Source organism: Triticum aestivum, chromosome 2D, assembly GCF_018294505.1.
Source record: "Triticum aestivum cultivar Chinese Spring chromosome 2D, IWGSC CS RefSeq v2.1, whole genome shotgun sequence".
NCBI lineage: Eukaryota > Viridiplantae > Streptophyta > Magnoliopsida > Poales > Poaceae > Triticum > Triticum aestivum.
Genome location: NC_057799.1, coordinates 259,958,525 through 259,985,413, shown reverse-complemented (window position 1 = coordinate 259,985,413; position 26,889 = coordinate 259,958,525). Strand labels below are relative to the sequence as shown.

Genomic DNA, 26,889 nt, shown 5'->3' with positions numbered 1-26,889 from the left:
CTCGGTCCATTCCGAGAACGTTTAACACCCGCTCACGGAAAGAAACAAGATGGGTGCGCCGGTGCATGTGGGAGTGCCGGATTGTAAAACGGACAACGGGGAAAATGCTCGGATGCATGAGACGAACACATATGCAAAAGAGATGCGCATGATGACATGATATGAGATACATGACATGAACAAAATGCAAAACAAAAAACAAAACCCAACCACAGAGGGAATATCATAACACATAGCCGAAAATGGCAAGAGTTGGAGTTACAACTATGGAAAGTTACATCCGGGGTGTTACAGCTGCAGTCGCTTTCCTCCTCTGTATTCTCCTTCTGATTTCTTTCACATGCAACATCTCTCCGTTTTGACCTCCACTATCTCTCCTTCTCTGTATTTTTTGTCGGCGTTCAACACAAATTGGTAGATCTGAGTGACCTGGCATAGTTTGGTTAGTCCATGGTAATCCCATCTTATTCTCCTTTTCTCTAGCAAGGGGACTAAGAGTTTTTGTTTCTTCATGTTTTTCAATGAATGCCGATCTTCTCCTGTAGTTTTCATGTGCACCCTTTGTTGACTGTATTAATTCTGACTGTTATGCTAACACACTCCTTTGTGATGATGCAGCGGAAGGACAATTGCATAGATGAAGTGGTTGCTATGCTAATACACTTCTTGCTGGCGTTCTTTACTCAACTTTTAATATAGCCCGTTAGACAAGGCATCTTCTATTGGTAAGCGCATATTCACTTTCTATTTTATTTTATTTTTGCATGGATGTTCACTGACAGATGAAAAATGCACAATATCTTAAAAGCTATATTTTCTTCCGCTAGCTACTATATTAGTGTCATTTACCTTTTTTGGTTGTTCCCATATACAGTTGCATCCAAGGCTATACCATTAACAGTTAATATTTCTGGATCTCTTTTATTCTTTGCAATGTGTAATCAAATTTCTTATTATTGGAAACCCAATTAACAATCTTTACGAATTTCTTGAGTGATTTCCTTGCTTCCCGGCGTATTGTTTCGAACAAAATATATCGAAGGCAACAGCCCTCTAGATTAACTAATTAATTATTTTTCTTAGCGTATATATTGTATATTGAGAATTATAGCTGGTGTAATTCAGATTTATAAACAATTTGTCGGTGCATACATACACCAGTAGCCAGTTTCATGTATGTGTATCCCTGATGTCTGAATCTCCATGTAGTATTAATAAATAAATAAAGATGTAATTGCTTTTTTTCATATGCTCTCATCGGGTCAGATGTTTAGTGGATCTTACAATTTAAAATGTGTTTTCACAACATGTATTCTTACTGACTCAGATGTTTATTGAAGCTTACAGTTTAACATGTGTGTCCGCAGCAACGCGCCGGGTATCTTCTAGTACAATGGGTAAGGGGAGGCTGTCAAAATACCCACACAATTATTCCGGTTTCCAATTTAAAAAATAAATAAAAATATTCCGGTTTCCCCTGCCTCCAGTGCCCACCAGAACCGAGTCCGCTCCAATGCCGTTGCCTCCCTCCTACTCCTCATAAATTCCTCCCCCTCCCTGAAACCAAACCCTAGCGCTCCTCAATCGCACATAGCACCCCGGAAATCCGCCCAGCTCGAGCCAGATTTGGCTTTGCGCGGACCAATTAGGCACCCAATAAATCCGGGGGGGTGTCCCCTTGGGCATGCTCGCTTGATCGCGTCCGGCCCATGGGAATGTCGGGGGCCGCCAGTGGCGGTGCCGGATGCGGACGCGGAGAGTACATGAGGATCCCGGAGGATGTGGACGCTATCAAGGAGGCGGTAAAGGAGGAGGGGGAGTGCCCAAGACTGCTGCGATGCCGCGCGATCCGTTGGTGGGCGAAGGTCGCCGTACTCGGGATCTTCCTCGCCGGCGCCGCCGCGGCCGCCGTCGTTTTCCTGGGCCCACTCGTCATCAAGAAGGTGCGCCCTCTCCGTGTCCTCTCCTTTGGAGGCTTCCTTGCAACGCGTTTTCCCCCACCTAATTTCGTCACGGATGCTAGATCTTTCTTTCTGTCTTGTGTTTTGCTCATGCTGTTTCTGTTGAGTCTTTCATTTAACGCGATCTATGCTGCAATTTTTTGCCTATTCTATCTACTCTGTGTTTCCTACTAATTATCGATTTCTTGTTATTATTTTTTATTTTCCTGCTTGATCCTTGAACTATGTACTACCTCCGTCCCAAATTATAAGACGTTTTGTTAGGCTATAATTTGGAACCGAGGAAGTACCGTTTTATGCATATATAATTTTCTAATTTATGTTGACCATTACGTAAATGAACGCAGTAGTTGTTTGTGTTTTAGCTGGTCGATTTGTTATTTTGTTGTATGAATATGGATATTTAATGGATTTCATCTGGAAACCAGTTTAAATGATTTTTTGGATCAAATTGGAATGTCACTGTTGAATGAACAATATTGGAAAATTGTTCTGCTAATACGAAAAAAAAGTCAATGCCTTAATATGTTCGCTCATTTAGTAACCCAATATGTGGTGTCAGCTTGATGCTCTGGGGGTGTAGGTGCCTCTAAATGGTGGACGGGTAGGGACAATCTCATAAGACTATTGGATCCTGATATGTTTGGGAATCAAGATGCCGTACTGTTTATTCCCTGTATCCACTTGCTAGTATTATCTGTGTCTTGCAGGGATATATTTGATGCTTAATTTAATTTCTCATTGTATTTTTGCATGATTGTGAGGTTGTTTTATTATAGTCTGTTCAAAGATCTCAATTGATAGCGGAATGTAACATTGATACATGTCCTTAGATCAGGTTCGGTTATGGCTTAATTGATGTGGTTACTATTGCCAGCCATGCTTGTAGTTGGCACGTATAGAGTCCATAAATAGGGTCTTACTGGCCATGCTATGTGCGGCGGCACGCCTCGCATTGCTCGTAGGCAGCTATGTAGTTTCTTATATAATTGATGAATCCTCTTTGTTTGGTTTTACCGATTAGATGATCTTTTTCTTCCATGCATAAGGACAAAGGATGGTTCCTTTACTACTAAATTGTTGGTTTATCTTCGGCAAAAGTTGCCGCCATGACACTTTCTGAGCTAGACACTGCAATGCCCACAATGCATTTTCTTGTGTATATTTAAAAAGTCTCAACATGCTTGGTTTTAGAGGTATGTATATATGTATATAATGCATCAAATGAAGTCAGTCTTGTTCAGTTGTTCTCTAAGCAACTGCTAAGGGGAAAGGAAATCAGCCATGATGATTGAATATGTCCTAAAATCAGCTGGTAGGAATGATATTCAGGTGAATAACAGGATCATATTCTCTCCATGAGTCAAATAGTGTAAATGATTAATGTAACATGCTATCAACTTCGAAAATAACTATTTCTCTTAGTCAGGTTCAGATGGTAGAAAATAAAGAAAGCAACAATCTCTTAGGTAGTAACTAATGGAACAGTGGCGTGATTTCATCAAATTACGAACTTGTAGCAACATGGCAACATATATAAGAATAATTACTGAATGGTTTCACTTGGAATATTTAGCATACAGATGGATGATGGCGTAACAATGCGAAAGGGTCTAGAAACCTTAATTTGATTCAGAGGTCAATCTACCATATTCCAATGTTAGAACTAGGACAGAACTATCCAGGAGAATATACTGTGAAAGGCACTGTTATCCCTTTGAAGGAAGAGCATGATGAGATACTACATGGTTATCAAGAGTAGCTTTTCAAATCACTGCAGACTTTCCTACTGAATCATACTAACAGCATCTATGCAATCTAGGGTCTGAATCAGAGATCCCTATATAAATAACTAACACATAGGGCATAAGGTAGAGGATATTTTTTCACTCTACTGGGACACACCTCCGTGGTCCTATTGGACTATATTTCTTGAAGTAGTACCTAAAGCTCCAGCTTACCTAAATGGTAATGCCCACACGTGTGGCACGAAGACAATTGGTCCAAACGCCCTAATAACCATTGGATCAAATAGCACGAAGTTTGAAACAAAGCCAGCGCCACGTAATCCGTTGCTGTCGTGCGTTCCAAAATCGTGTTACACCGGATGACCCGAGCTACCCCAACCTTATCCACCTCGCTTCCTCTCTCGTCTTCCTCCCTCCCCATTTATATCTCCCCCTCTCTCAAATCCGGTGTCTCCCAGCGATTCCATGGCGAGGTGATGGCAGTTTGCAAGGCGGAGGTTGGGGGGCCGCGGCGGAGAGACGAGAGAGGCGGCGTGGAGCTGGGCGGTGCCGCGGCATGAAGAGGGGGAACTCGGCGGCGTCAGCACCTCAGGGAGCTCGATACGCGCCGCCGGCCATATCGCGACTCCCTGTATGGTTGAGCTCCAGGCGGCACGCCGCTCTTCCCGTCGCCGCCGAGCTACCCCGCCGCCGCGCAAGCTCCATGCCCCCGCGTGCACTACCCTAATGGCGCCTCCTCGACCTCAATGACGGCATCGGCGGCGCATGAGGTGGAGAGGTGGGGGCCGCACCTCCTCATCCCAGCCGCCGCCGCCATGGCTCCTTCGTGCGGATATCCAGCCGCCGGCGCCATCCGGGTCAAGAGCTCCTTTGCGGGGCGGTGGCGGGCTTGAGAGAGAGGGGCGCCGTCCGCGTCCTCCGGCGCCGTTCGGGACAGGAGCGTCGGCGCACGAGGTGGAGAGGTGGTGGCCGCAATAGCAGCCGCCGCCATGGCTCATTTGTCCGGGTTAGGAACTCCGCGGGGCGGTGGCGGGCTTCAGGGAGAGGGGCGCCGTCCCCCGTTGCTGTCCGGGACAGGAGAGGCGGTGGCCACTGTCGACGAGTTGCTCCGCAGCCTCCACCGACGCACGCTACGCCCTCCTCCCCCTGTTGCCACTCGGTTCGTCCCTTGATCTGAACTTTGAATCAGTTCAGTAACTAATTACAGCAGTGTTTTTCTGATGAATTACCTAGCTGTGTTGATGATTCATACGTAGAATGAAACGGTTTGAATTCACAAGCTCATTGATTTGGTTGAAAACGTAGGAAAATTGTTGCCCTGTGTTGATTGATTATCCATGGCAATTTTGCCATGTCTTTTTAGGAGAACAACAAATTGTTAGTATTGTTGATTTTGCCATGTTTTCAACATTTTTGCCATGTCCCAACTTTCTTGTCATGGCAAAATTGCCATGATTTTCTAAGGAGAAATCACGCTGTCATAGGTTGTATGTCCTCTTAGGTCAGGGATCAAGGCAACTCTTTTTTAAGATGTCTTTGCTATGGGTAACCCAAGATTGAGTTTGTCATGGTAAACTTTAAGATCGAGTTTGCCGGAGTTTCAAGAGCTCGGCATGCCATAGTAGTTGCGAGAATTTCGACCGCCATAGTAATTGTGTGGCAACATTCTGGGAGTAGTTGCCATGGGCATAATTGCTACGAGTAGTTGCGACGGCAAATTTCTGTAGTAGTTGCCATGGGAACATTCTGCATTAATTGCCATGTGCAGAATTTTCATGAGTAGTTACCATGGCAAATTTTTCTGTAGTAGTTGCCATGGGCAGTATTCGTACAAGTAGTTGCCATGGAAAATTTGTTTGGGACAACGGCAATTTTTTTATAAGGCAAATTCACTTCATTTCCCATGGCAAATTCACCTTATTGCCCATGACAAGTTTCTTTTTTTAAGATAATGTCAAACTTTTTTTTACAAACCATGGCAAATCTAGTTAAATGGAATAGATTTGCCATACTACATGTCACTTTTCTCCCTAGAACATGGCAATTTTTTCCCCTCCACCTTGGCAAGTTTATTTTACGAACCATGGCAAATTTAGTAAACTAAAATAGATTTGCCATTTTACATGGCAATTCCCTCCCCCTCCCCCCCACCATGGCAATTTTTTTTATGAAGTATGGCAAATTTAGTAAAATGGAATAGATTTGCCATACTACATGGCAATTTTTCCCGATCCACCATGGCAAGTTTTATTTTCTAAGAACCATGGTAAATTGAGTTAAGTGAAATAGATTTGCCATACTGTTGGCATGTTTCCCCCTGGCCATGGCAATTCTATTTTTTTTACGAAGCATGCCAAATTTAGTAAATTCGACTAGATTTTGCCATACTTGATGTAATTTTTCCCCAAACCATGGCAATTTTTTTTACAAACCATGGGAAATTTATTTAAATGGATCATGGCAAATTTTTCTGTAGTAGTTGCCATGGGCAGAATCCATGCAAGTAGTTGCCATGGGCAGAATCCATACAAGTAGTTGCCATGGCAAAATATTTTTTTTTGGACAATGTCAACTTTTTTTTATTATGGCAAAAATGGTTAGTGTATTTTTGCCATGTCACTTGATGTCCCACGGCACATTCACCTTATTGCCCATGGCAAGTTTCTTTTTTTATGATAATGTTAAAAAAAATTACAACCCACGGCAAATCTAGTTAAATGTTTGCCATACTATATGGCACTTTTTCCCCTAGAACATGGCAATTCTATTTTTACGAAGCATGGCAAATGTAGTTAATGGATTTTTTTTTCTACTGCTGAGTTCAAATTTGTCATATCACATGCATTTGATTTGCTGGCAATCCCCACCCCCCCTCCACCATGGCATTTCTATTTCACGAAGCATGGCAGATTTAGTAACATAGAATAGATTTGCCATATTTCATGGTATTTTTCCCCAAACAATGGTAATTGTTTTTTTTCAAACGATGGGAAATTTAGTTAAATGGATCATGGCAAATATGTTGCATTTTTTTGTTATTATGTGTTCAGCAAATGGTATAGTGCATGCAATAGATTTGCCATGCTGATTTTTTACTTCTTTATTTTTGCCATGGCAAACTTATGTTTTTTATTGCCATATCAAATTTACATTCATCGTCGTGGCAATTTTATTTTCACATCCACGGAAATTTTCGCCTCCATCGCTCACCACAAATGTACATTTATGTAGCATGGCAAGTTGTATGGCAACTTTGTATGTATGTGAGTTTCCCACTTTTGTTTTTGTCATGCCAAATTGTTTTCACTAATAGTCTCTCCAATTTTTTTGGTTTGCCACCATGTTCAGGTGCAAATTGCCTTGATCTTTTTTCATTTTTTATTCAAATTGGTTCTTTATTTTTGTAGCATGATAATTTTTACACTAAATTTTTTCATTGTGGGAACTTTTCATTTTTATCACCATGGCAATATCTGGGCTTTATTTAGTCACAGCCAAATCTGGGTTTTTTAGTCACATTATATGAATTGGATCAGACTGGGCCTTTTTTTTTTCTTTTTTTAGTCACAGCAAAAGCTTGTGCAGAGAACTGTATGAGGGGTGTGTGCTGTGCGGGCTGGGGAGCAGCTCGCACTGAATTGTTCGGGCGGGAGGGTCGTGTGGGCAGTTTTAATGTGCGCCCACACAGGGTCGTGTGGGCTGTCTCCTGGGTATGCCACACAGGGTCGTGTGGTCGCGTGCCCATTGTGCCACACGTGTGGCAGTTATCGGCGTCCGTAGCTTAAAAAATTTCAAGAGATGAAAGTAGAAGAGGCAACCTGGACTATACAGAACTCATCAACTATTTTTCACACCATGAAACTAATTTTGCTTCTTAAATATGTGAAACATCAAGCTAGTTACGCATATCCTCTATTGTTAAGGGAGAAGACACCGCTTTATTATAATATATATATCCTAAGAAAGCAAATTCTTCAAATCAAACAGCCTGTTACAGAGAAATATGGCAAGGAAAAACATCTTCAAAATAATTAATATCTGGTTTCCAACCTCTTATAATTGACTGTATATACCATCAACATGAGCTACAATAAAAAAAACATCATTTTCAAGAAATTGTGCCTAATTGTACTGGGCATGGGGAAATAACACAAAGGGTGGATGATACAATAGCATCATCGTAATGTAAAGAAATATAACTGGACAGATAGTCTACTTGATATTAATGTGACCTCGAAACGGAAACATAAATCAGTAATAGTACTGTTATATATGAAAATCAACATGAGCTACAATGAAAAGAACATTTCTTCCACTTTCATAAAAATGTCACTAACTGTACTGGGCGTAGGGGAATAACACAATCCATGTTAAGAAAGATACAGTATACTTGATATTAATTTACCTTGAAACAAGGAAAGGGTCATACGGTGCAAACATTATATATATATGAAAAACATCACCAGGAGTCACATGAAACAGATTTGTTAAAAACTGATTTCATGGATTGGATAAATTGTGTAACAATTGTATCCAAAGGTACCATCTTGGCAAAGTAAAATTGATTACCGAAACAATATTTCTAAAGGTACTGAAACTTGGAACCGAAGCTGATTACTGAATCAAACTTCCTGGAGTTGGACCTGAAGCTCAACTGGTGGGGGCACTTGAGCACTCAAGATCAAGCCCTACCATCTCGGCAAAGCAAAATTGCTTACCGAAACAATATTTCTAAAGGTACTGAAACTTGGAACCGAAGCTGATTACTGAATCAAACTTCCTGGAGTTGGACCTGAAGCTCAACTGGTGGGGGCATTTGAGCACTCGCCTTGCAGGCCCCAAGCCGTGGCTCGACCACGTCCTGTTTGTTACTTGCCAGCGACAGCATGCGCGTGAACATCACGAACAACGTTACCCTCCCCGCCGCGGACGAGGGGCTCCTGCGCCTATGCGCGGCCAGAAGTGGCGTGCTGCTAGTGCACCCCTACTTCTGGAACGCAGCCAACGCCATGCCGCCGGGGCACACATATGATTGGACAACGGATCGGAGGTGATTCATGTGCGCACGCCCTAACACCGAGGTAGACGACCCAAGGATTTGCCCGGCATGCACCGAGGCGACGCTGTGGCTTGTGGCGCTGCCTTGCAAGAGGGTGATGGTGGCCATGGCCAGGGACGACTTCCTGGCAGCCAAGGGGGTTTCAGGGCTTGGGCACACATATGACTGGACGACGACGCGCTGGATCTCAGGGGCAGCGGCTTGAAGGTGGTCATTGCAGCACGGTGCAAGGGTGCCGATGGCAGTGGTGGGGACGTGCGGTACTGTCTTAATTGGGTAAGAAGCAGGCGGTGGTGCGGGAGGAAGTGGCGCAGCGATGGAACTTCTTATAAGACTGTACATCGGCGAAGCGGCTAGGATTTGACGGGAGTTTTTAGGGAGAGCACCGGGCGGGTGGAGAGAAGCGAGAGGATCGAAGAACCAAACCAGATAAATATCAAGCGGTTAGGTGGTGAGAATGCAATAGGCACACACAAATCATACCCCATCAGATCCCCAGAATTACAGGTGTCTCCCCTCGTAAATCAGTCAGATGCTGAAAAAAGTCTTTAAAAAGGAGAGTAGGATTCCTACCAGATGTAGGGTCTTGCTTATACTCTCATACCTGGTTTGAAGTTGGCTGGTGTAATTGCTTTTTCTTAAAAGGTGATTTGTCTTCGTATTTTCCGACATAATTTTGGTTGTCGTCAACATCATGGAGGAAATGTTTACAACTCTGTCCATCATTTCTAACTACATCAGCTGACCCCTTCCAAAAGTTCATATGATTAGGTCAGAACAATGTAAAATGTTGCAAGGATAGAGCACATAAAGTACAACTATGCTTGCATTTGGATCCTGCTTGCTGGTGTTACCTGAAATAAATTATGTGGGCAAGCCCCCCACCCCCACCAAGAAGTTCATGATCATAAGGATGCTCAGCTGCCTATTGATGATCTTTCTCTGTATCAACCTCAATATTACGAATTCTCATGCAATTGTAGACTGATTAGCATCTCATAGTTATGCTACCTGTACCAATTTCAGTGAATTATCTTGTTGCCCTCTTAAACAGACTGTTTGCACACCTGCATGTGTTTCTGTAGCTGCTTTTGATTCTAAGATATTGTGCTAGTATGCTCTTGGTTTGTTGCTGACATTGTTTTGCATGTTTCTGTCCTTCACAGGTGGTTGTGCCGATTATTGACTGGCAATCAAGAACTTTCAGCCGACCAGTTATTCTTCTAATATGTTTTGGTGCAATCGCTTTATTCCCAAGTGTCTTGATACCTTCTTCTCCCTTTATGTGGATTGCGGGGATGACCTTTGGATATGGTTATGGCTTTCTGATAATTACAACGGCGATGAGCATAGGCATGTCATTACCATTTTGTATAGGATCTGCGTTCCATTCCAGAATACACGTGAGGCTCTCAGTCCCATCTTTTTCAGCTATGTTTTATCCAGATAGTACATGAAACCAGTTTGTTCGTGTCTTCATATTTTATTATGGAAATAATGGTTGATGGTTGTCATGCAGAGATGGTTGGAAAAATGGCCGAAGAAAGCTGCTTTTGTTAGACTTGCTGGTGAAGGAGATTGGTTCCATCAATTTAGGGCAGTTGCTTTACTTAGGATTTCTCCATTTCCATATATAGTTTTTAACTACGCTTCCGTGGCTACAAATGTCAAATATTGTCCATATATAGCTGGTTCAATGGCGGGAACCATACATGAAACCCTCCTTGCAATTTATAGGTTTGTACCTCTTCCACATTTTGCCTTCTGTAGGTAGTCAGTCAGTATTGGTGTGGTTATTGAATCCATTTGCAAATAGTTCACGAATAACTTGATTGTATCTCACCCAATCTGCTATTTTATGGAATTGGAATGATGATGCGCACCTATACCTTTTGCTAGCATAAATATCGTTAGCTTTATGAGTTTTTGCCAATGCAAAATCTGCTTTGTGAGTTCAACTTTGGCCATGGAGGGTAGAAATTTTGTCGGCACCTTTCTTCATTTCTAATCTTCTATGCGATCAATCTAGTTATAGTGCTTCAGGCAGCACATCCCTCCGACGTACAAATCCAAATTTTCCACCTGGGCTCTTGGTTTACAGTGTGTGTGTGTGTGTGTGTGTGTGTGGGAGGGGGGTTTGTAAGATTCATAGTTGGATGCAGTATGAGAGATAATGCACTTGCTAGCTCCTGTCCTTGGTAAAAAATAAGATGGTCTCGCAGGAATTATATCTAGCTGTTTCAGGATTATGTATTTTATTCTATACATGTAAACATATATGCCTGGTTTAATTATCTTTCTGTGGTATGGGTAAATTAATTTTGTCGATATTTGTTGTGAACAGTGGGAAGCTCGTTCAAAGCTTGGCTGCGGCGACTAGCCAAGGGTCTTTCTTGTCAGTGGATCAGATCATCTACAACGGAATTGGCTTTACGGTTGCTGCAGTTTCCACTGCTGCAATAACTATTTATGCGAAAAAGGCGCTCCAAAAATTGCAAGCCGAGGATGAGCTATGTTGATATCCTTGCTCCGGATCAAATCTTAATGCTAGGTCTCCTCCAGGTGTAAACTACAAACGGGCACTACTAATCTGGTTTCAATCGTCAACAACCTGCAACAGTTGTAAAGAAAATAGAGATCCAGAATCACTTCCCTTCTCTCTTCTTTTGGTTTTGTTTTAAGTAGAGAGAGAGAATTGCCAAAATTAAGAACTCCAATCAATGTACGAACCGGGGCCTGTGCAATGTATATTTCAAGCTGCTTAAGGTGAAATTATCTTTGTTTTGTTTATTGATGAAGAAAATACGAGCACCATTTTTACCATCTGTGATGCACACAGTTTGCCTTTCAGTTCAACTGTGTTATTAGAACCAAAATGCACACGTAGTGAATAATAGTTGGATATTTTTTTCCAATAAAGGGTGGATTTTATTGACTTGTAATGTTGTATTAAGAGAATACAATCATCAAGAATACACACTCGATCTCTGTGCAACTAAGATGCATAGTTAATATTAACTTACACAAAAAGAAAAAAAAAAGCGACCTCCAAAAGCCCCGCCGAAGCAGCACAAGCATGCATAGCCTCGCCGAAGTAGCTCAAGCATGCATCAGCCACCAACCATCAACACCGACCCCCATCAATTATAGCACCCGCACCGTGGGAAAAGGATTACATGCCTTGCCGGCAAGGCTTGTACAAAAAGTGGTCTGCCGGGAGGCCTGGCAACCGCGCCTTATGGGTAAAACTTGCGAAGATGTTCAATGTTCCAGGAGTTACTCACTGGAATTCCATCTTCGGTCTCCAGGCGGACTGCGCCGGGCCTGGTGACTCGTATTACCCATAAGGGCCTTCCCACTTTGGCGTCAACTTGTTGGAATTCTTGGCGGATTGAACTCGCCGAAGAACAAGGTCGCCTTCCTCAAGGCTTCGGGTACGAACCTTGTGGCTATGTTAGCGGCGCAAGGCTTGCTGGTAGCGAGCAGCTCGCACAGCAGCCCGAAGACGATCTTCCTCAAGGAGTGTCACATCATCGTGGCACAACTGCTCTTGCTCAAGCTCGTCATAAGCGAGCACTCGAGGTGACCCGTATATGAGTTCCGTGGGGAGAGTTGCTTCTGCCCCGTAAACTAGGGCAAAGGGTGTCTCGCCAGTGGCTCGATTTGGCGTCGTTCTGATCGACCAAAGAACCGTTGGTAACTCATCAACCCAGCGCCTTCCGCACTTGTGTAGCCTGTCAAAAGTCCTGGTCTTGAGGCCTCGCAACACCTCTGTGTTTGCCCTCTCGGCCTGGCCGTTGCTTCTGGGATGAGCGACAGAAGCAAAACAAACCTTGCTACCGAGGTCTTGGATATACTGCATAAAGGTGCGGCTGGTGAACTGCGTGCCGTTGTCGGTGATGACTCTGTTCGGCACACCAAAACGGCAGACTAGCCCCTTGAAGAACTTGACGGCTAATTGTGCTGTCACCTTTCTCACTGATTCTACTTCCGGCCACTTTGTGAACTTGTCGATCGCGACGTACAAGTACTCAAAGCCCCCGACAGCATGGGGAAAGGGGCCCAGTGTGTCGAGCCCCCAGACCGAAAATGGCCAGGAAAGAGGGATTGTCTGAAGAGCTCTGGCTGGTTGACGAAGCTTCTTTGAATGGAACTGGCACGCTTCACACATGGTTACTAGCGCAGCTGCATCCTGGAGAGCGGTGGGCCAGAAGAAACCTTGCTGGAACGCTTTGCCGGCAAGGGCTCTTGACCCTATGTGGGAGCCACACATGCCTCCATGTATCTATGCCAACAGCTCCAGTCCGTCCTCCCGAGGAATTCACTTCAATTTCACACCGTTCTGTCTCCTTCTGTATGGGGCATCATCCACAAACTGGTACATGCTGGACCGACGGGCTACTTTCTCCGCTTCTTCCTATTCCTCAGGGAGTTCCCCTATTTGGAGGAAACAGACGGTGTGCTGCGCCCATGCTGGAGCCTGGGGCTCGATGGCAAGGACTAAAGGCTCATCTTCGGCCGTAGGGGCAGCTGCCTCTATGGCCAGGGCTTGGGGTCCTGCCGGAGGTTGCTGCCCCTCGGCAAGCTTGGGGCACCCGGCAACGTCCTTGCCGGCGGCTCCTGGGAGCTTAGCGGGAAAGTACTTTCCAGGGCCTACCTTCCTTCGCTTGTTCTGTCCTGCTGATGGCTCAACAGATGGCTGGGTTAATTGAAGCACAAAGGTACCTGGTTCCACAAGCAACTTGAGGGCAGCACGTTTTGACAAGTTGTCGGCAATGCTGTTCTCTGCTTCGGGAACATGCTCCGCATGTAGACCGTCAAAACGCTCCTCCAACTTCCTCGCCTCATCCACATAGGCCTCCATCAACGGGCTCTGGTAATCCTTGTTAACTTTCTTGACGACGAGCTGCGAATCACCTCTGATGATGAGCTTCCTGATTCCGAGGTCTGCCGCGATCCTGAGACCAGCAAGCAATACCTCGTACTCTGCTGTGTTGTTTTTTTTCGGGGAAAGTGCATTTGGACCACGTACTTGAGGTGTTCTCCGGTGGGTGCGACGAGTAGCACGCGGGCACCAACACCTTGTAGCGAGAAAGCCCCATCGAAGTACATGATCCAATCACGGCTCGTTTCCTTGCCGGGAAGGGTGGTCTCTTGAATCTCCTCGTCGGGCGTTGAGGTCCATTCTGCTATGAATTCTGCCAAATCTCGGCTCTTGATCGTTGAAGTACTTTCAAACTTGAGACCAAAACTCAATAGCTCCAACGCCCACTCCACAATCTTCCCAGTCGCATCTGGTTTGTGCAAGATTCGTTGCAGAGGGAGGCGGGTGACGACGGTGATCTCGTGTGCTTGGAAATAGTGACGCAGCTTTCTCGAGGCCATAAGGAGGCCGAAAAGTAGCTTCTGCATCCCGGAATATCTTGATCTAGCCCCCTACAAGAGGGAACTGACAAAATAAACTGGGTGCTGCACCACCTTCTTCTTCTGTTCAACTTCGCCCATCTGCGCAGACTCTGTCTTGCCGGGATTGGGCCTTGCCGGCGTCAGGCCCTGCCGGGGAGAGCCCCGGCCCACCATCCGACGGCTCCGCTGCTACTGCTGCTTCTTCCTCAAGTTCCCTCTGTGCTACTAGTGCAACACTAACCACTTGATTCGTCGCCGCTAGATATAGTAGCAACGGCTCTTGTGGTTTAGGTGCGACTAGTATTGGCGTGGAGGAGAGGTACTTCTTCAAATCCTGTAGCGTTACCTCTGCCTCCGGAGTCCATTTCATTGGACCCGCCTTTTCAAAATTTTGAAAAAGGGGAGGGCGCGCTCAGCAGATTTGGAGATGAACCTACTTAGAGCAGCAATGCAGCCGGCGAGCCTACGGACGTCTTTGACCCGTCTCGGCGCCTCAATCTGCTTGATCGCTTTGATCTTGTCAGGATTTTCTTCGATCCCGCGTTGGGACGCCGAACACGCACTTCTCTGGGATGAGCTTGAGGTTGATCTTACGCAGGTTTGCAAATGTTTCTTCCAGATCCTGCACGAGTGTGGCCTTGTCCTTGGTTTTGACCACTATATCATCCATGTAAGCTTCCATATTTTTATGCAGCTGGGGCTCAAAACCAATTTGGACCGCTCGGGCGAACGTCGAACCGGTGCTTTTCAACCCGAAAGGCATTTGTACAAAACAGTACGTACCACATGGGGTGATGAACGCGGTCTTTTCTTCGTCTTCCTTCATCATGAAGATCTGATGGTATCCTGAATAGGCGTCGAGGAATGACAGCAGGTCACACCCGGCAGTGGAGTCCACAATCTGGTCGATGCATGGAAAAGGGAAAGGATCCTTTGGATAGGCCTTATTGATATCTGTGTAATCAATACATAGCCTCCACTTCCCATTTGCCTTACATACTACCACTGGATTGGCCAACCATGTGGGGTGGAGCACTCCTCTAACCAAGCCTGCCACCTCTAACTTCCTGATATCTTCGATGATAAACTCTTGCTGCTCGAAAGCTTGCTTCCTGACCTTCTTCTTGACGGGCCGTGCATGAGGACAGACAGCAAGATGGTGCTCAATCACCTTCCTGGGAACGCCGGGGATGTCGGATGCTTGCCATGCAAACACATCGACATTCGCCCACAGGAAGGCGACGAGCGCGCTTTCCTATTTGCTGGCAAGGGTGGACCTTATGATAAAAGCCCCGCCCATGCCGTCCTCCTTGACGGGCACCTTCTTGGTCTCTGGTGGTGCTGCCTTGGATTTCTTGCTCTTGCCGGTGGAGCTCTCTGGCACGTCCTCGACGGGAGCGCAGCACTCTGAAGAGGCGCGTTTGCCAGAGTGGGTGCAGGAGGTCTTGCCGGAAGAGGTCTCACCGGAAGGGGCCTTGCCGGCAGAGGCAGAGGTCTTGCCGGCCTTCTTCCCTCCCAGGGCTTCAGCGGCAGGAGCAAGTGCCTTGGCGACCGTTGCTGCAACTGCCTCCCGGTAGAGCTGGTCGGCGCAGATGAGCGCGTCCCTCTTGTCAGAAGGGACGGTGATGATGCTCAGTGGCCTGGGCATCTTCAACGTGTTGTAGGAGTAATGTGATGCCGCCATGAACTTGGCCAGCGCTGGGCGGCCAAGGATCCCATTGTAGGGCAGATGGATCTTGGTGACATCAAAAATGATCTTCTCCATCCTGTAGTTCAGCTCGCCCCCGAATGTAACAGGCAACGTGATTTTACCTTTCGGCTGACTCCTCCCCGGGTTGATTCCTTGAAACGTGCCCGTCTCCTCGAGATCTCCATCGGGGATTTGCAGCCTCTTGATCACAGTGGGCGAGATCAAGTTTTGACTGGCCCCACCATCAACTAGCACTTTTGTCACCTTGAGGTTGCATATTGTTGGTGAAACCAACAACGGCAAACACCTGACCGCAGTCGTGCGATCAGGGTGATCCTCGGTGTAAAAAATGATAGGTGTGCTGGACCACTTCAGTGGCTTCTGGGCATCGAATGACGACTCTGTCGCAGTGACCTCACGCGCCCACTGCTTCAGCCGGTGGTGAGAGGTATGCAATGAGGCGCCACCGTCGACGCACATGGCCTCTGTAGCTTTCTGGAACTCATGCTCGCCGGACTCGTCGTCCTCCCCATGATCGTCATCTCTCTCCTTCTCACGGCCCCGAGCAGGCCTCTCTTGTTGATTATCCTTGCCGCGGTGACCTCCTTGGCCGCCACGCTTCTTGCCGGGCCCCTCAGCACCATCCTGGCCCTTCTCCTTGTCCCGCCTCTCATATTCGCCTGTTTTGTTTCTCTGCAAGCAGCTCAACCTGTCGGCAGTCCTGGAGGTCGTGGCCCTTGGTGCGATGGATCTTGCAATACTGCTTGTCGGAGCCTCCTGGCTTGTTGGCAGCCGCCAAGGCCCGGCAGGCGGCGCACCCGGCAAATTCCTTGCCGGGGTCGTCAGCCTTGGCCTTGTTGGCGGCGCCGGGGTCGCCGGATCCCTCAACGGCAAGCACGGTCTTGCCCTTATGCTTCCTATTGCAGCGTCGACCCTTCCTTGCTGGGGCGGCGACGTCTTCGTCTGTGGAGTCGGTTTCTACGTCGGCATCTTCGCCGGGGTACTTCCTTCCTTCTTCAGCTCGAGCACATCTGTCAGCTAGAACATAAAGCTCGGCTACATCCTTGACCTTATTCATCCCCAGCTCTTCGCTCATCTTGTGGTTGCGCATATTCTGATGGAATGCACTGATGACAACAGCGGGGTGAACATCTGGGATGCTGTACTGCACACGGTTGAACCTTTGTATGTACTTGCGTAGGGACTCGCCGTCCTTCTGGGGGATGACATGCAAATCGTTTGCCTAGCCGGGAGCTTGGTGGCCTCCGATAAAGGTGCTAACAAACTCGTGGCACAGATTCGACCAGGAAGAGATGGAATCCACTAGCAGGTGCATCAACCATGACATAACATTGGGCTTAAGTGCCAATGGAAAGTAGTTGGCGAGCACCTTGTCGTCGCGAGCCCTGGCGGCTTGCATTGCGATGGTATAGATGCTGAGGAACTCCGACGGGTGAGTCTTGCTATTGTACTTTTCCCCAACATCAGGCTTAAACGTGTGGTGGGAGGGCCACTGCCGCAGCTCACGGGTAAAGGCCGGACAACCCACCTCGTAAGGTAGGTCGCCGGAACCCCCCGGTGTTGGGTGGTCCATAGTGGGCCCCGCATGCCTATCTGACTGATGGCGCGCTTCCCGCCGCCGCTCGATGGTGGTCCGAGCGTCCTCCTGAGCTCGCTCTCGAAGAACTTGACGTTGGTCGCAGCGGGCCCGCGGGTCGGACGATGCTGTGGAAGCGTTGTCACAAGCGTCGGCCCGACGAGCCGACGACTGCTGTTGTTGGCATGGGGGAGGGGAGTGCACCGTGATCGCAGCACCCCCAGTCCTCCCTCCTCCGGCGGGCACCGATTCTACCAAGCGCCGGCACGAGGGTCCCGCTAGCTGCGGTTCATCTTTGTTGGTGCAGCTGATGAGGCTCCGGATGGTGGCCCTCCACTCGTCGAGCTTCTCCGCAGCATGAGGGAAGTCGAGGAGCAGTTGCACGCGCGCCAACGCTTCTGCTGGCGTGGGTGGCGGGGAAAGCTGTGTGGACCGTGCCGCGCTCCGACTTCTAACCATGTTAGAAGGAGCTCTACCACGGTCTCGCAGTCGACCGCCGCTTCCGCCAGTGTCCAGGTGCGCACGCCGGCCCGGTGCATCCTGAGAGTGACGCAAAGGGCTCTACCCGCGGCGGCGCCCGGGGGCACCGACGTCGCGGCGTTGCTCAGGCCGCGGCACGGGTGTCGGTGTCAAAACCGGCGGATCTCGGGTACGGGGTTCCGAACTGTGCATCTAAGGTCGATGGTAACAGGAGACGGGGGACACGATGTTTACCCAGGATCGGGCCCTCTCGATGGAGGTAATACCCTACTTCCTGCTTGATTGATCTTGACGAATATGAGGATTACAAGAGTTGATCTACCACCAGATCGTAATGAAGGAAATATGCCCTAGAGGCAATAATAAAGTTATTATTTATTTCCTTATATCATGATAAATGTTTATTATTCATGCTAGAATTGTATTAACCGGAAACTTAGTACATGTGTGAATACATAGAAAAACAGAGTGTCACTACTATGCCTCTACTTGACTAGCTCGTTGAATCAAAGATGGTTAAGTTTCCTAGCCATAGACATGAGTTGTCATTTGATTAACGGGATCACATCATTAGAGAATGATGTGATTGACTTGACCCATTCCGTTAGCTTAGCACTTGATCGTTTAGTATGTTGCTATTGCTTTCTTCATGACTTATACATGTTCCTATGACTATAAGATTATGCAACTCCCGTTTACCGGAGGAACACTTTGTGTGCTACCAAACGTCACAACGTAACTGGGTGATTATAAAGGTGCTCTACAGGTGTCTCCAAAGGTACTTGTTGGGTTGGCGTATTTCGAGATTAGGATTTGTCACTCCGATTGTCGGAGAGGTATCTCTAGGCCCACTCGGTAATGCACATCACTATAAGCCTTGCAAGCATTGTAACTAATGAGTTAGTTGTGGGATGATGTATTACGGAACGAATAAAGAGACTTGCCGGTAACGAGATTGAACTAGGTATTGAGATATCGACGATCGAATCTCGGGCAAGTAACATACCGATGACAAAGGGAACAACGTATGTTGTTATGCGGTTTGACCGATAAAGATCTTCGTAGAATATGTAGGAGCCAATATGAGCATCCAGGTTCCGCTATTGGTTATTGACCGGAGACGTGTCTTGGTCATGTCTACATAGTTCTCGAACCCGTAGGGTCCGCACGCTTAACGTTCGGTGATGATTTATATTATGAGTTTATATGTTTTGATGTACCGAAGGTAGTTCGGAGTCCCGGATGAGATCGGGGACATGACGAGGAGTCTCGAAATGGTCAAGACGTAAAGTTTGATATATTGGACGACTATATTCGGACATCGGAAAGGTTCCGAGTGATTCGGGTATTTTTCGGAGTACCACAGAGTTACGGGAATTCGTATTGGGCCTTAATGGGCCATACGGGAAAGGGGAGAAAGGCCTCGAAGGGTGGCCGCACCCCTCCCCATGGACTGGTCCGAATTGGACTAGGGAGGGGGGCGCCCCCTTCCTTCCTTCTCCTTCTCCCTTCCCTTTTTCCTATTCCATGTGGGAGGTGGAATCCTACTAGGACTAGGGAGTCCTAGTAGGACTCCACACTTGGGCACGCCCTATGAGGGCCGGCCTCCTCCTTCCTCCATCCTTTATATACGTGGCCAGGGGGCACCCCATAGACACACAATTTGATCTGTTGATCTATTCCAGCCGTGTGCGGTGCCCCCCTCCACCATATTCCACCTCGGTCATATCGTAGCGGTGCTTAGGCGAAGCCCTGCGTCGATAGCAACATCATCACCGTCATCACGCCGTCGTGCTGACGTAACTCTCCCGTGAAGCTCTGCTGGATCGGAGTTCGCGGGACGTCATCGAGCTGAACGTGTGCTGAACTCGAAGGTGCCATACGTTCGGTACTTGGATTGGTCGGATCGTGAAGACGTACGACTACATCAACCGCGTTGTGCTAACGCTTCCGCTTTCGGTCAACGAGGGTACGTGGACACAGTCTCCCCTCTCGTTGCTATGCATCACCATGATCCTGTGTGTGCGTAGGAATTTTTTTGAAATTACTACGTTTTCCAACAGTGGCATCCGAGCCTGGTTTTATGCGTAGATGTTATATGCACGAGTAGAACACAAGTGAGTTATGGGCGATACAAGTCATAATGCTTACCAGCATGTCATACTTTGGTTCGGCGGTATTGTTGGATGAAGCGGCCCGGACCGACATTACGTGTACGCTTACGCGAGACTGGTTCTACCGACGTGCTTTGCACATAGGTGGCTGGCGGGTGTCAGTTTCTCCAACTTTAGTTGAACCGAGTGTGGCTACGCCCGGTCCTTGAGAGGGTTAAAACAACACTAACTTGACAAACTATCGTTGTGGTTTTGATGCGTAGGTAAGAACGGTTCTTGCTCAGCCCATAGCAGCCACGTAAAACTTGCAACAACAAAGTAGAGGACGTCTAACTTGTTTTTGCAGGGCATGTTGTGATGTGATATGGTCAAGGCACGATGTTATATTTTATTGTATGAGATGATCATGTTTTGTAACCGAGTTATCGGCAACTGGCAGGAGCCATATGGTTGTCGCTTTATTGTATGCAATGCAATCGCCCTGTAATTGCTTTACTTTATCACTAAGCGATAGCGATAGTCGTAGAAGCAATAGTTGGCGAGACGACAACGATGCTATGATGGAGATCAAGGAGTCGCGCCGGTGACGATGGTGATCATGACGGTGCTTCGGAGATGGAGATCACAAGCACAAGATGATGATGGCCATATCATATCACTTATATTGATTGCATGTGATGTTTATCTTTTATGCATCTTATTTTGCTTTGATTGACGGTAGCATTATAAGATGATCTCTCACTAAATTTCAAGATAAAATGTTCTCCCTGAGTATGCACAGTTGCCAAAGTTCGTCGTGCCGATACACCACGTGATGATCGGGTGTGATAAGCTCTACGTTCATCTACAACGGGTGCAAGCCAGTTTTGCACACGCAGAATACTCGGGTTAAACTTGACGAGCCTAGCATATGCAGATATGGCCTCGGAACACTGAGACCGAAAGGTCGAGCGTGAATCATATAGTAGATATGATCAACATAGTGATATTCACCATTGAAAACTACTCCATCTCACGTAATGACCGGACATGGTTTAGTTGATTTGGATCACGTGATCACTTAGATGATTAGAGGGATGTCTATCTAAGTGGGAGTTCTTAAGTAATATGATTAATTGAACTTTAATTTATCATGAACTTAGTCCTGGTAGTATTAGCATATCTATGTTGTAGATCAATAGCTCGCGATGTAGCTCCTCGTTTATTTTGATATGTTCCTAGAGAAAACTAAGTTGAAAGATGTTAGTAGCAATGATGCGGATTGGATCCGTGATCTAAGGATTATCCTCATTGCTGCATAGAAGAATTATGTCCTTGATGCACCGCTAGGTGACATATTGCAGGAGCAGATGCAGACGTTATGAGCGTTTGACAAAGCTCGGTATGATAACTACTTGATAGTTTAGTGCACCATGCTTTACGGCTTAGAACCAGGACTTTAAAAATGTTTTGAACGCCACGGAGCATATAAGATGTTCCAAGAGTTGAAATTGGTATTTCATACTCATGCCCATGTCGAGAGGTATGAGACCTCTGACAGTATTTTGCCTACAAGATGGAGGAGAATTGCTCAGCAAGTGAGCATGTGCTCAGAATGTCTGAGTACTACAATCACTTGAATCAAGTGGGAGTTAATCTTCCAGATAAGATAGTGATTGACAAAGTTCTCTAGTCACTATCACCAAGTTACTAGAACTTCGTGATGAACTATAATATGCAAGGGATAACGGAAATGATTCCCAAGCTCTTCATGATGCTGAAATCGAAGAAGGTAGAAATCAAGAAAAGCATCAAGTGTTGATGGTTGACAAGGCCACTAGTTTCAAGAAAAAGGGCAAAGGGAAGAAGGGGAACTTCAAGACGAACGGCAAGTAAGTTGCTGCTCAAGTGAAGAAGCCCAAGTCTGGACCTAAGCCTGAAACTAAGTGCTTCTACTGCAAAGGGACTAGTCACTAGAAGCGGAACTACCCCAAGTAATTGGCGGATAAGAAGGATGGCAAAGTGAACAAAGGTATATTTGATATACATGTTATTGATGTGTACTTTACTAGTGTTTATGGCAACCCCTCAGTATTTGATACTAGTTCAGTTGCTAAGATTAGTAACTCGAAACGGAAGTTGCAGAATGAACAGAGACTAGTTAAGGGTGAAGTGACGATGTGTATTGGAAGTGGTTCCAAGATTGATATGATCATCATCGCACACTCCCTATACTTTCGGGATTAATATTGGAACTGAATGAATGTTATTGGTGTTTGCGTTGAGCATGAATATGATTCGATCATATTTATTGCAATACAGTTATTCATTTAAGTCAGAGAATAATTGTTGTTCTGTTTACATGAATAAAACCTTTTATAGTCATACATCCAATGTAAATGGTTTACTGAATCTCGATCATAGTGATGCACATAATATTGATGCCAAAAGATGCAAAGTTGATAATGATAGTGCAACATACTTGTGGCACTGCCGTTTAAGTCATATTGGTGTAAAGCGCATGAAGAAACTCCATTGGATGGACTTTTGGAATCACTTGATTACGAATCATTTGATGCTTGCGAACCATGCCTCATGGGCAAGATGACTAAAACTCCGTTCTCTGGAACAATGGAGCGAGCAACTAACTTATTGGAAATAATACATACTGATGTATACGGTCCGATGAAGGTTGAGGCTCGTGGCGGGTATCATTATATTCTGACCTTCACAGATGATTTGAGCAGATATGGGTATATCTGCTTGATGAAACATAAGTCTGAAACATTTGAAAAGTTCAAAGAATTTCAGATGAAGTGGAAAATCATCGTAACAAGAAAATAAAGTTTCTATGATCTGATCACGGAGATGAATATTTGAGTTACGAGTTTGGTCTTCAATTAAAACAATGTGGAATAGTTTCGCAACTCACGCCACCTGGAACACCACAGCGTAATGGTGTGTCCGAACGTCATAACCATACTTTATTATATATGGTGCGATTTATGATGTCTCTTACCGATTTACCACTATCGTTTTGGGATTATGCATTGGAGACACGAGCATTCACGTTAAATTGGGCACCATCTAAATCCGTCGAGATGACACCTTATGAACTGTGGTTTGGCAAGAAACCCAAGTTGTCGTTTCTAAAAGTTTGGGGCTGCGATGCTTATGTGAAAAAGCTTCAACCTGATAAGCTCGAACCCAAATCGGATAAATGTGTCTTCATAGGATACCCAAAGGAGACTGTTGGGTACACCTTCTATCACAGATCCGAAGGCAAGACATTCGTTGCCAAGAATGGATCCTTTCTAGAGAAGGAGTTTCTCTCAAAAGAAGTGAGCGGGAGGAAAGTAGAACTTGATGAGGTAACTGTACCTACTCCCTTATTGGAAAGTAGATCATCACAGAAATCTGTTCCTGTGACTCCTACACCAATTAGTGAGGAAGCTAATGATGATGATCATGTATCTTCAGATCAAGTTACTACCGAACCTCGTAGGTCAACCAAAGTAATATCCGCACCAGAGTGGTATGGTAATCCTGTTCTGGAGGTCATGTTACTTGACCATGACGAACCTATGAACTATGAGGAAGTGATGATGAGCCTAGATTCCGCGAAATGGCTTGAGGCCATGAAATCTGAGATGGGATCTATGTATGAGAACAAAGTGTGGACTTTGGTTGACTTGCCCGATGATCGGCAAGCCATAGAAAATAAATGGATCTTCAAGAGGAAGACGGACGCTGATAGTAGTGTTACTATCTACAAAGCTAGACTTGTCAAAAAAGGTTTTTGACAAAGTTCAAGGTGTTGACTATGATGAGATTTTCTCACTCATAGCGATGCTTAAGTCTGTCCGAATCATGTTAGCAATTGCCGCATTTTATGTAATCTGGCAAATGGATGTCAAAACTACATTCCTTAATGGATTTCTTAAAGAAAAGTTGTATGTGATGCAACCAGAAGGTTTTGTCGATCCTAAAGATGCTAACAAAATGTGCAAGCTCCAGTGATCCATCTAGGGACTGGTGCAAACATCTCGGAGTTGGAATATACGCTTTGATAAGTTGATCAAAGCATATAGTTCTATACAGACTTGCGGTGAAGACTGTATTTACAAGAAAGTGAGTGGGAGTAATACAACATTTCTAATAAGTATATGTGTATGACATATTGTTAATCGGAAATAATGTAGAATTTTCTGGAAAGCATAAAGGAGTATTTGAAAGGAGTTTTTCAAAGAAAGACCTCTGTGAAGCTGCTTACATATTGAGCATCAAGATCTATAGAGATAGATCAAGACACTTGATAAGTTTTTTCAATGAATACATACCTTGGCAAGATTTTGAAGTAGTTCAAAATGGAATAGTCAAAGAAAGAGTTCTTGCATGTGTTGCAAGGTGTGAAATTGAGTAAGACTCAAAGCCCGACCACGGCAGAAGATAGAAAGAGAATGAAAAGTCATTCCCTATGCCTCGCCATAGGTTCTATAAAGTATGCCATGCTGTGTACCAGATCTATTGTGTACCCTACACTGAGTTTGGCAAGGGAGTACAATAGTGATCTAGGAGTAGATCACTGGACAGCGGTCAAAATTATCCTTAGTGGAATAAGAATATATTTCTCGATTATGGAGGTGATAAAAGGTTCGTCGTAAAGGGTTACATCGATGCAAGTTTTGACACTGATCCAGATGACTCTAAGTCTCAATCTAGATACATATTGAAAGTGGGAGCAATTAGTTAGAGTAGCTCCGTGCAGAGCATTGTAGACATAGAAATTTGCAAAGTACATATGGATCTGAATGTGGCAGACCCGTTGACTAAACTTCTCTCACAAGCAAAACATGATCACACCTTAGTACTCTTTGGGTGTTAATCACATAGCAATGTGAACTAGATTATTGACTCTAGTAAACCCTTTGGGTGTTGGTCACATGACGATGTGAACTATGGGTGTTAATCACATGATGATGTGAACTATTGGTGTTAAGTCACATGGCGATGTGAACTAGATTATTGACTCTAGTGCAAGTGGGAGACTGAAGGAAATATGCCCTAGAGGCAATAATAAAGTTATTATTTATTTCCTTATATCATGATAAATGTTTATTATTCATGCTAGAATTGTATTAACCGGAAACTTAGTACATGTGTGAATACATAGACAAACAGAGTGTCACTAGTATGCCTCTACTTGACTAGCTCGTTGAATCAAAGATGGTTAAGTTTCCTAGCCATAGACACGAGTTGTCATTTGATTAACGGGATCACATCATTAGAGAATGATGTGATTGACTTGACCCATTCCGTTAGCTTAGCACTTGATCGTTTAGTATGTTGCTATTGCTTTCTTCATGACTTATACATGTTCCTATGACTATGAGATTATGCAACTCCCGTTTACCGGAGGAACACTTTGTGTGCTACCAAACGTCACAACGTAACTGGGTGATTATAAAGGTGCTCTATAGGTGTCTCCAAAGGTACTTGTTGGGTTGGCGTATTTCGAGATTATGATTTGTCACTCCGATTGTCGGAGAGGTATCTCTGGGCCCACTCGGTAATGCACATCACTATAAGCCTTGCAAGCATTGTAACTAATGAGTTAGTTGTGGGATGATGTATTACGGAACGAATAAAGAGGCGTGCCGGTAACGAGATTGAACTAGGTATTGAGATACCGACGATCGAATCTCGGGCAAGTAACATACCGATGACAAAGGAAACAACGTATGTTGTTATGCGGTTTGACCGATAAAGATCTTCGTAGAATATGTAGGAGCCAATATGAGCATCCAGGTTCCGCTATTGGTTATTGAACGGAGACGTGCCTCGGTCATGTCTACATAGTTCTCGAACCCGTAGGGTCCGCACGCTTAACGTTCGGTGACGATTTATATTATGAGTTTATATGTTTTGATGTACTGAAGGTAGTTCGGAGTCTCGGATGAGATCAGGGACATGACGAGGAGTCTCAAAATGGTCGAGACGTAAAGATCAATATATTGGACGACTATATTCGGACATCGGAAAGGTTCCGAGTGATTCGGGTATTTTTCGGAGTACCACAGAGTTACGGGAATTCGTATTGGGCCTTAATGGGCCATACGGGAAAGGAGAGAAAGGCCTCAAAGGGTGGCCGCACCCCTCCCCATGGACTGGTCCGAATTGGACTAGGGAGGGGGGGGTGCCCCCTTCCTTCCTTCTCCTTCTCCCTTCCCTTTTTCCTATTCCATGTGGGAGGTGGAATCCTACTAGGACTAGGGAGTCCTAGTAGGACTCCACACTTGGGCACGCCGGCCTCCTCCTCCCTCCATCCTTTATATATGTGGCCAGGGGGCACCCCATAGACACACAATTTGATCTGTTGATCTATTCCAGCCGTGTGCAGTGCCCCCCTCCACCATATTCCACCTCGGTCATATCGTAGCGGTGCTTAGGCGAAGCCCTGCGTCGGTAGCAACATCATCACCGTCATCACGCCGTCGTGCTGACGGAACTCTCCCGTGAAGCTCTGCTGGATCGGAGTTCGCGGGACGTCATCGAGCTGAACGTGTGCTGAACTCGGAGGTGCTGTACGTTCGGTACTTGGATCGGTCGGATCGTGAAGACGTACGACTACATCAACTGCGTTGTGCTAACGCTTCCGCTTTCGGTCTACGAGGGTACGTGGACACACTCTCCCCTCTCGTTGCTATGCATCACCATGATCCTGTGTGTGCGTAGGATTTTTTTTGAAATTACTACGTTTCCAACATGTAATGGCTAAACCCTAGATGTCTAGCCTGTATGATTGTGATTGCCTCTACGGACTAAACCCTCCGGTTTATATAGACACCGGAGGGG

At 45.8% G+C, this 26,889-nt stretch overlaps 1 protein-coding gene across 1 annotated transcript; it reads left to right on the top strand.

Annotated features, from left to right (window-relative positions):
* Positions 1–1,472: 1,472 nt before the first annotated feature.
* On the top strand, positions 1,473–11,558 carry LOC123052723 (uncharacterized). Its single transcript, XM_044476045.1, has 4 exons — positions 1,473–1,943; positions 9,935–10,171; positions 10,288–10,505; positions 11,113–11,558. The coding sequence occupies exons 1-4, from the start codon at positions 1,710–1,712 to the stop codon at positions 11,285–11,287; spliced, it is 864 nt and encodes a 287-aa protein (XP_044331980.1). The 5' UTR covers positions 1,473–1,709; the 3' UTR covers positions 11,288–11,558.
* The last annotated feature ends 15,331 nt before the right edge of the window (positions 11,559–26,889 follow it).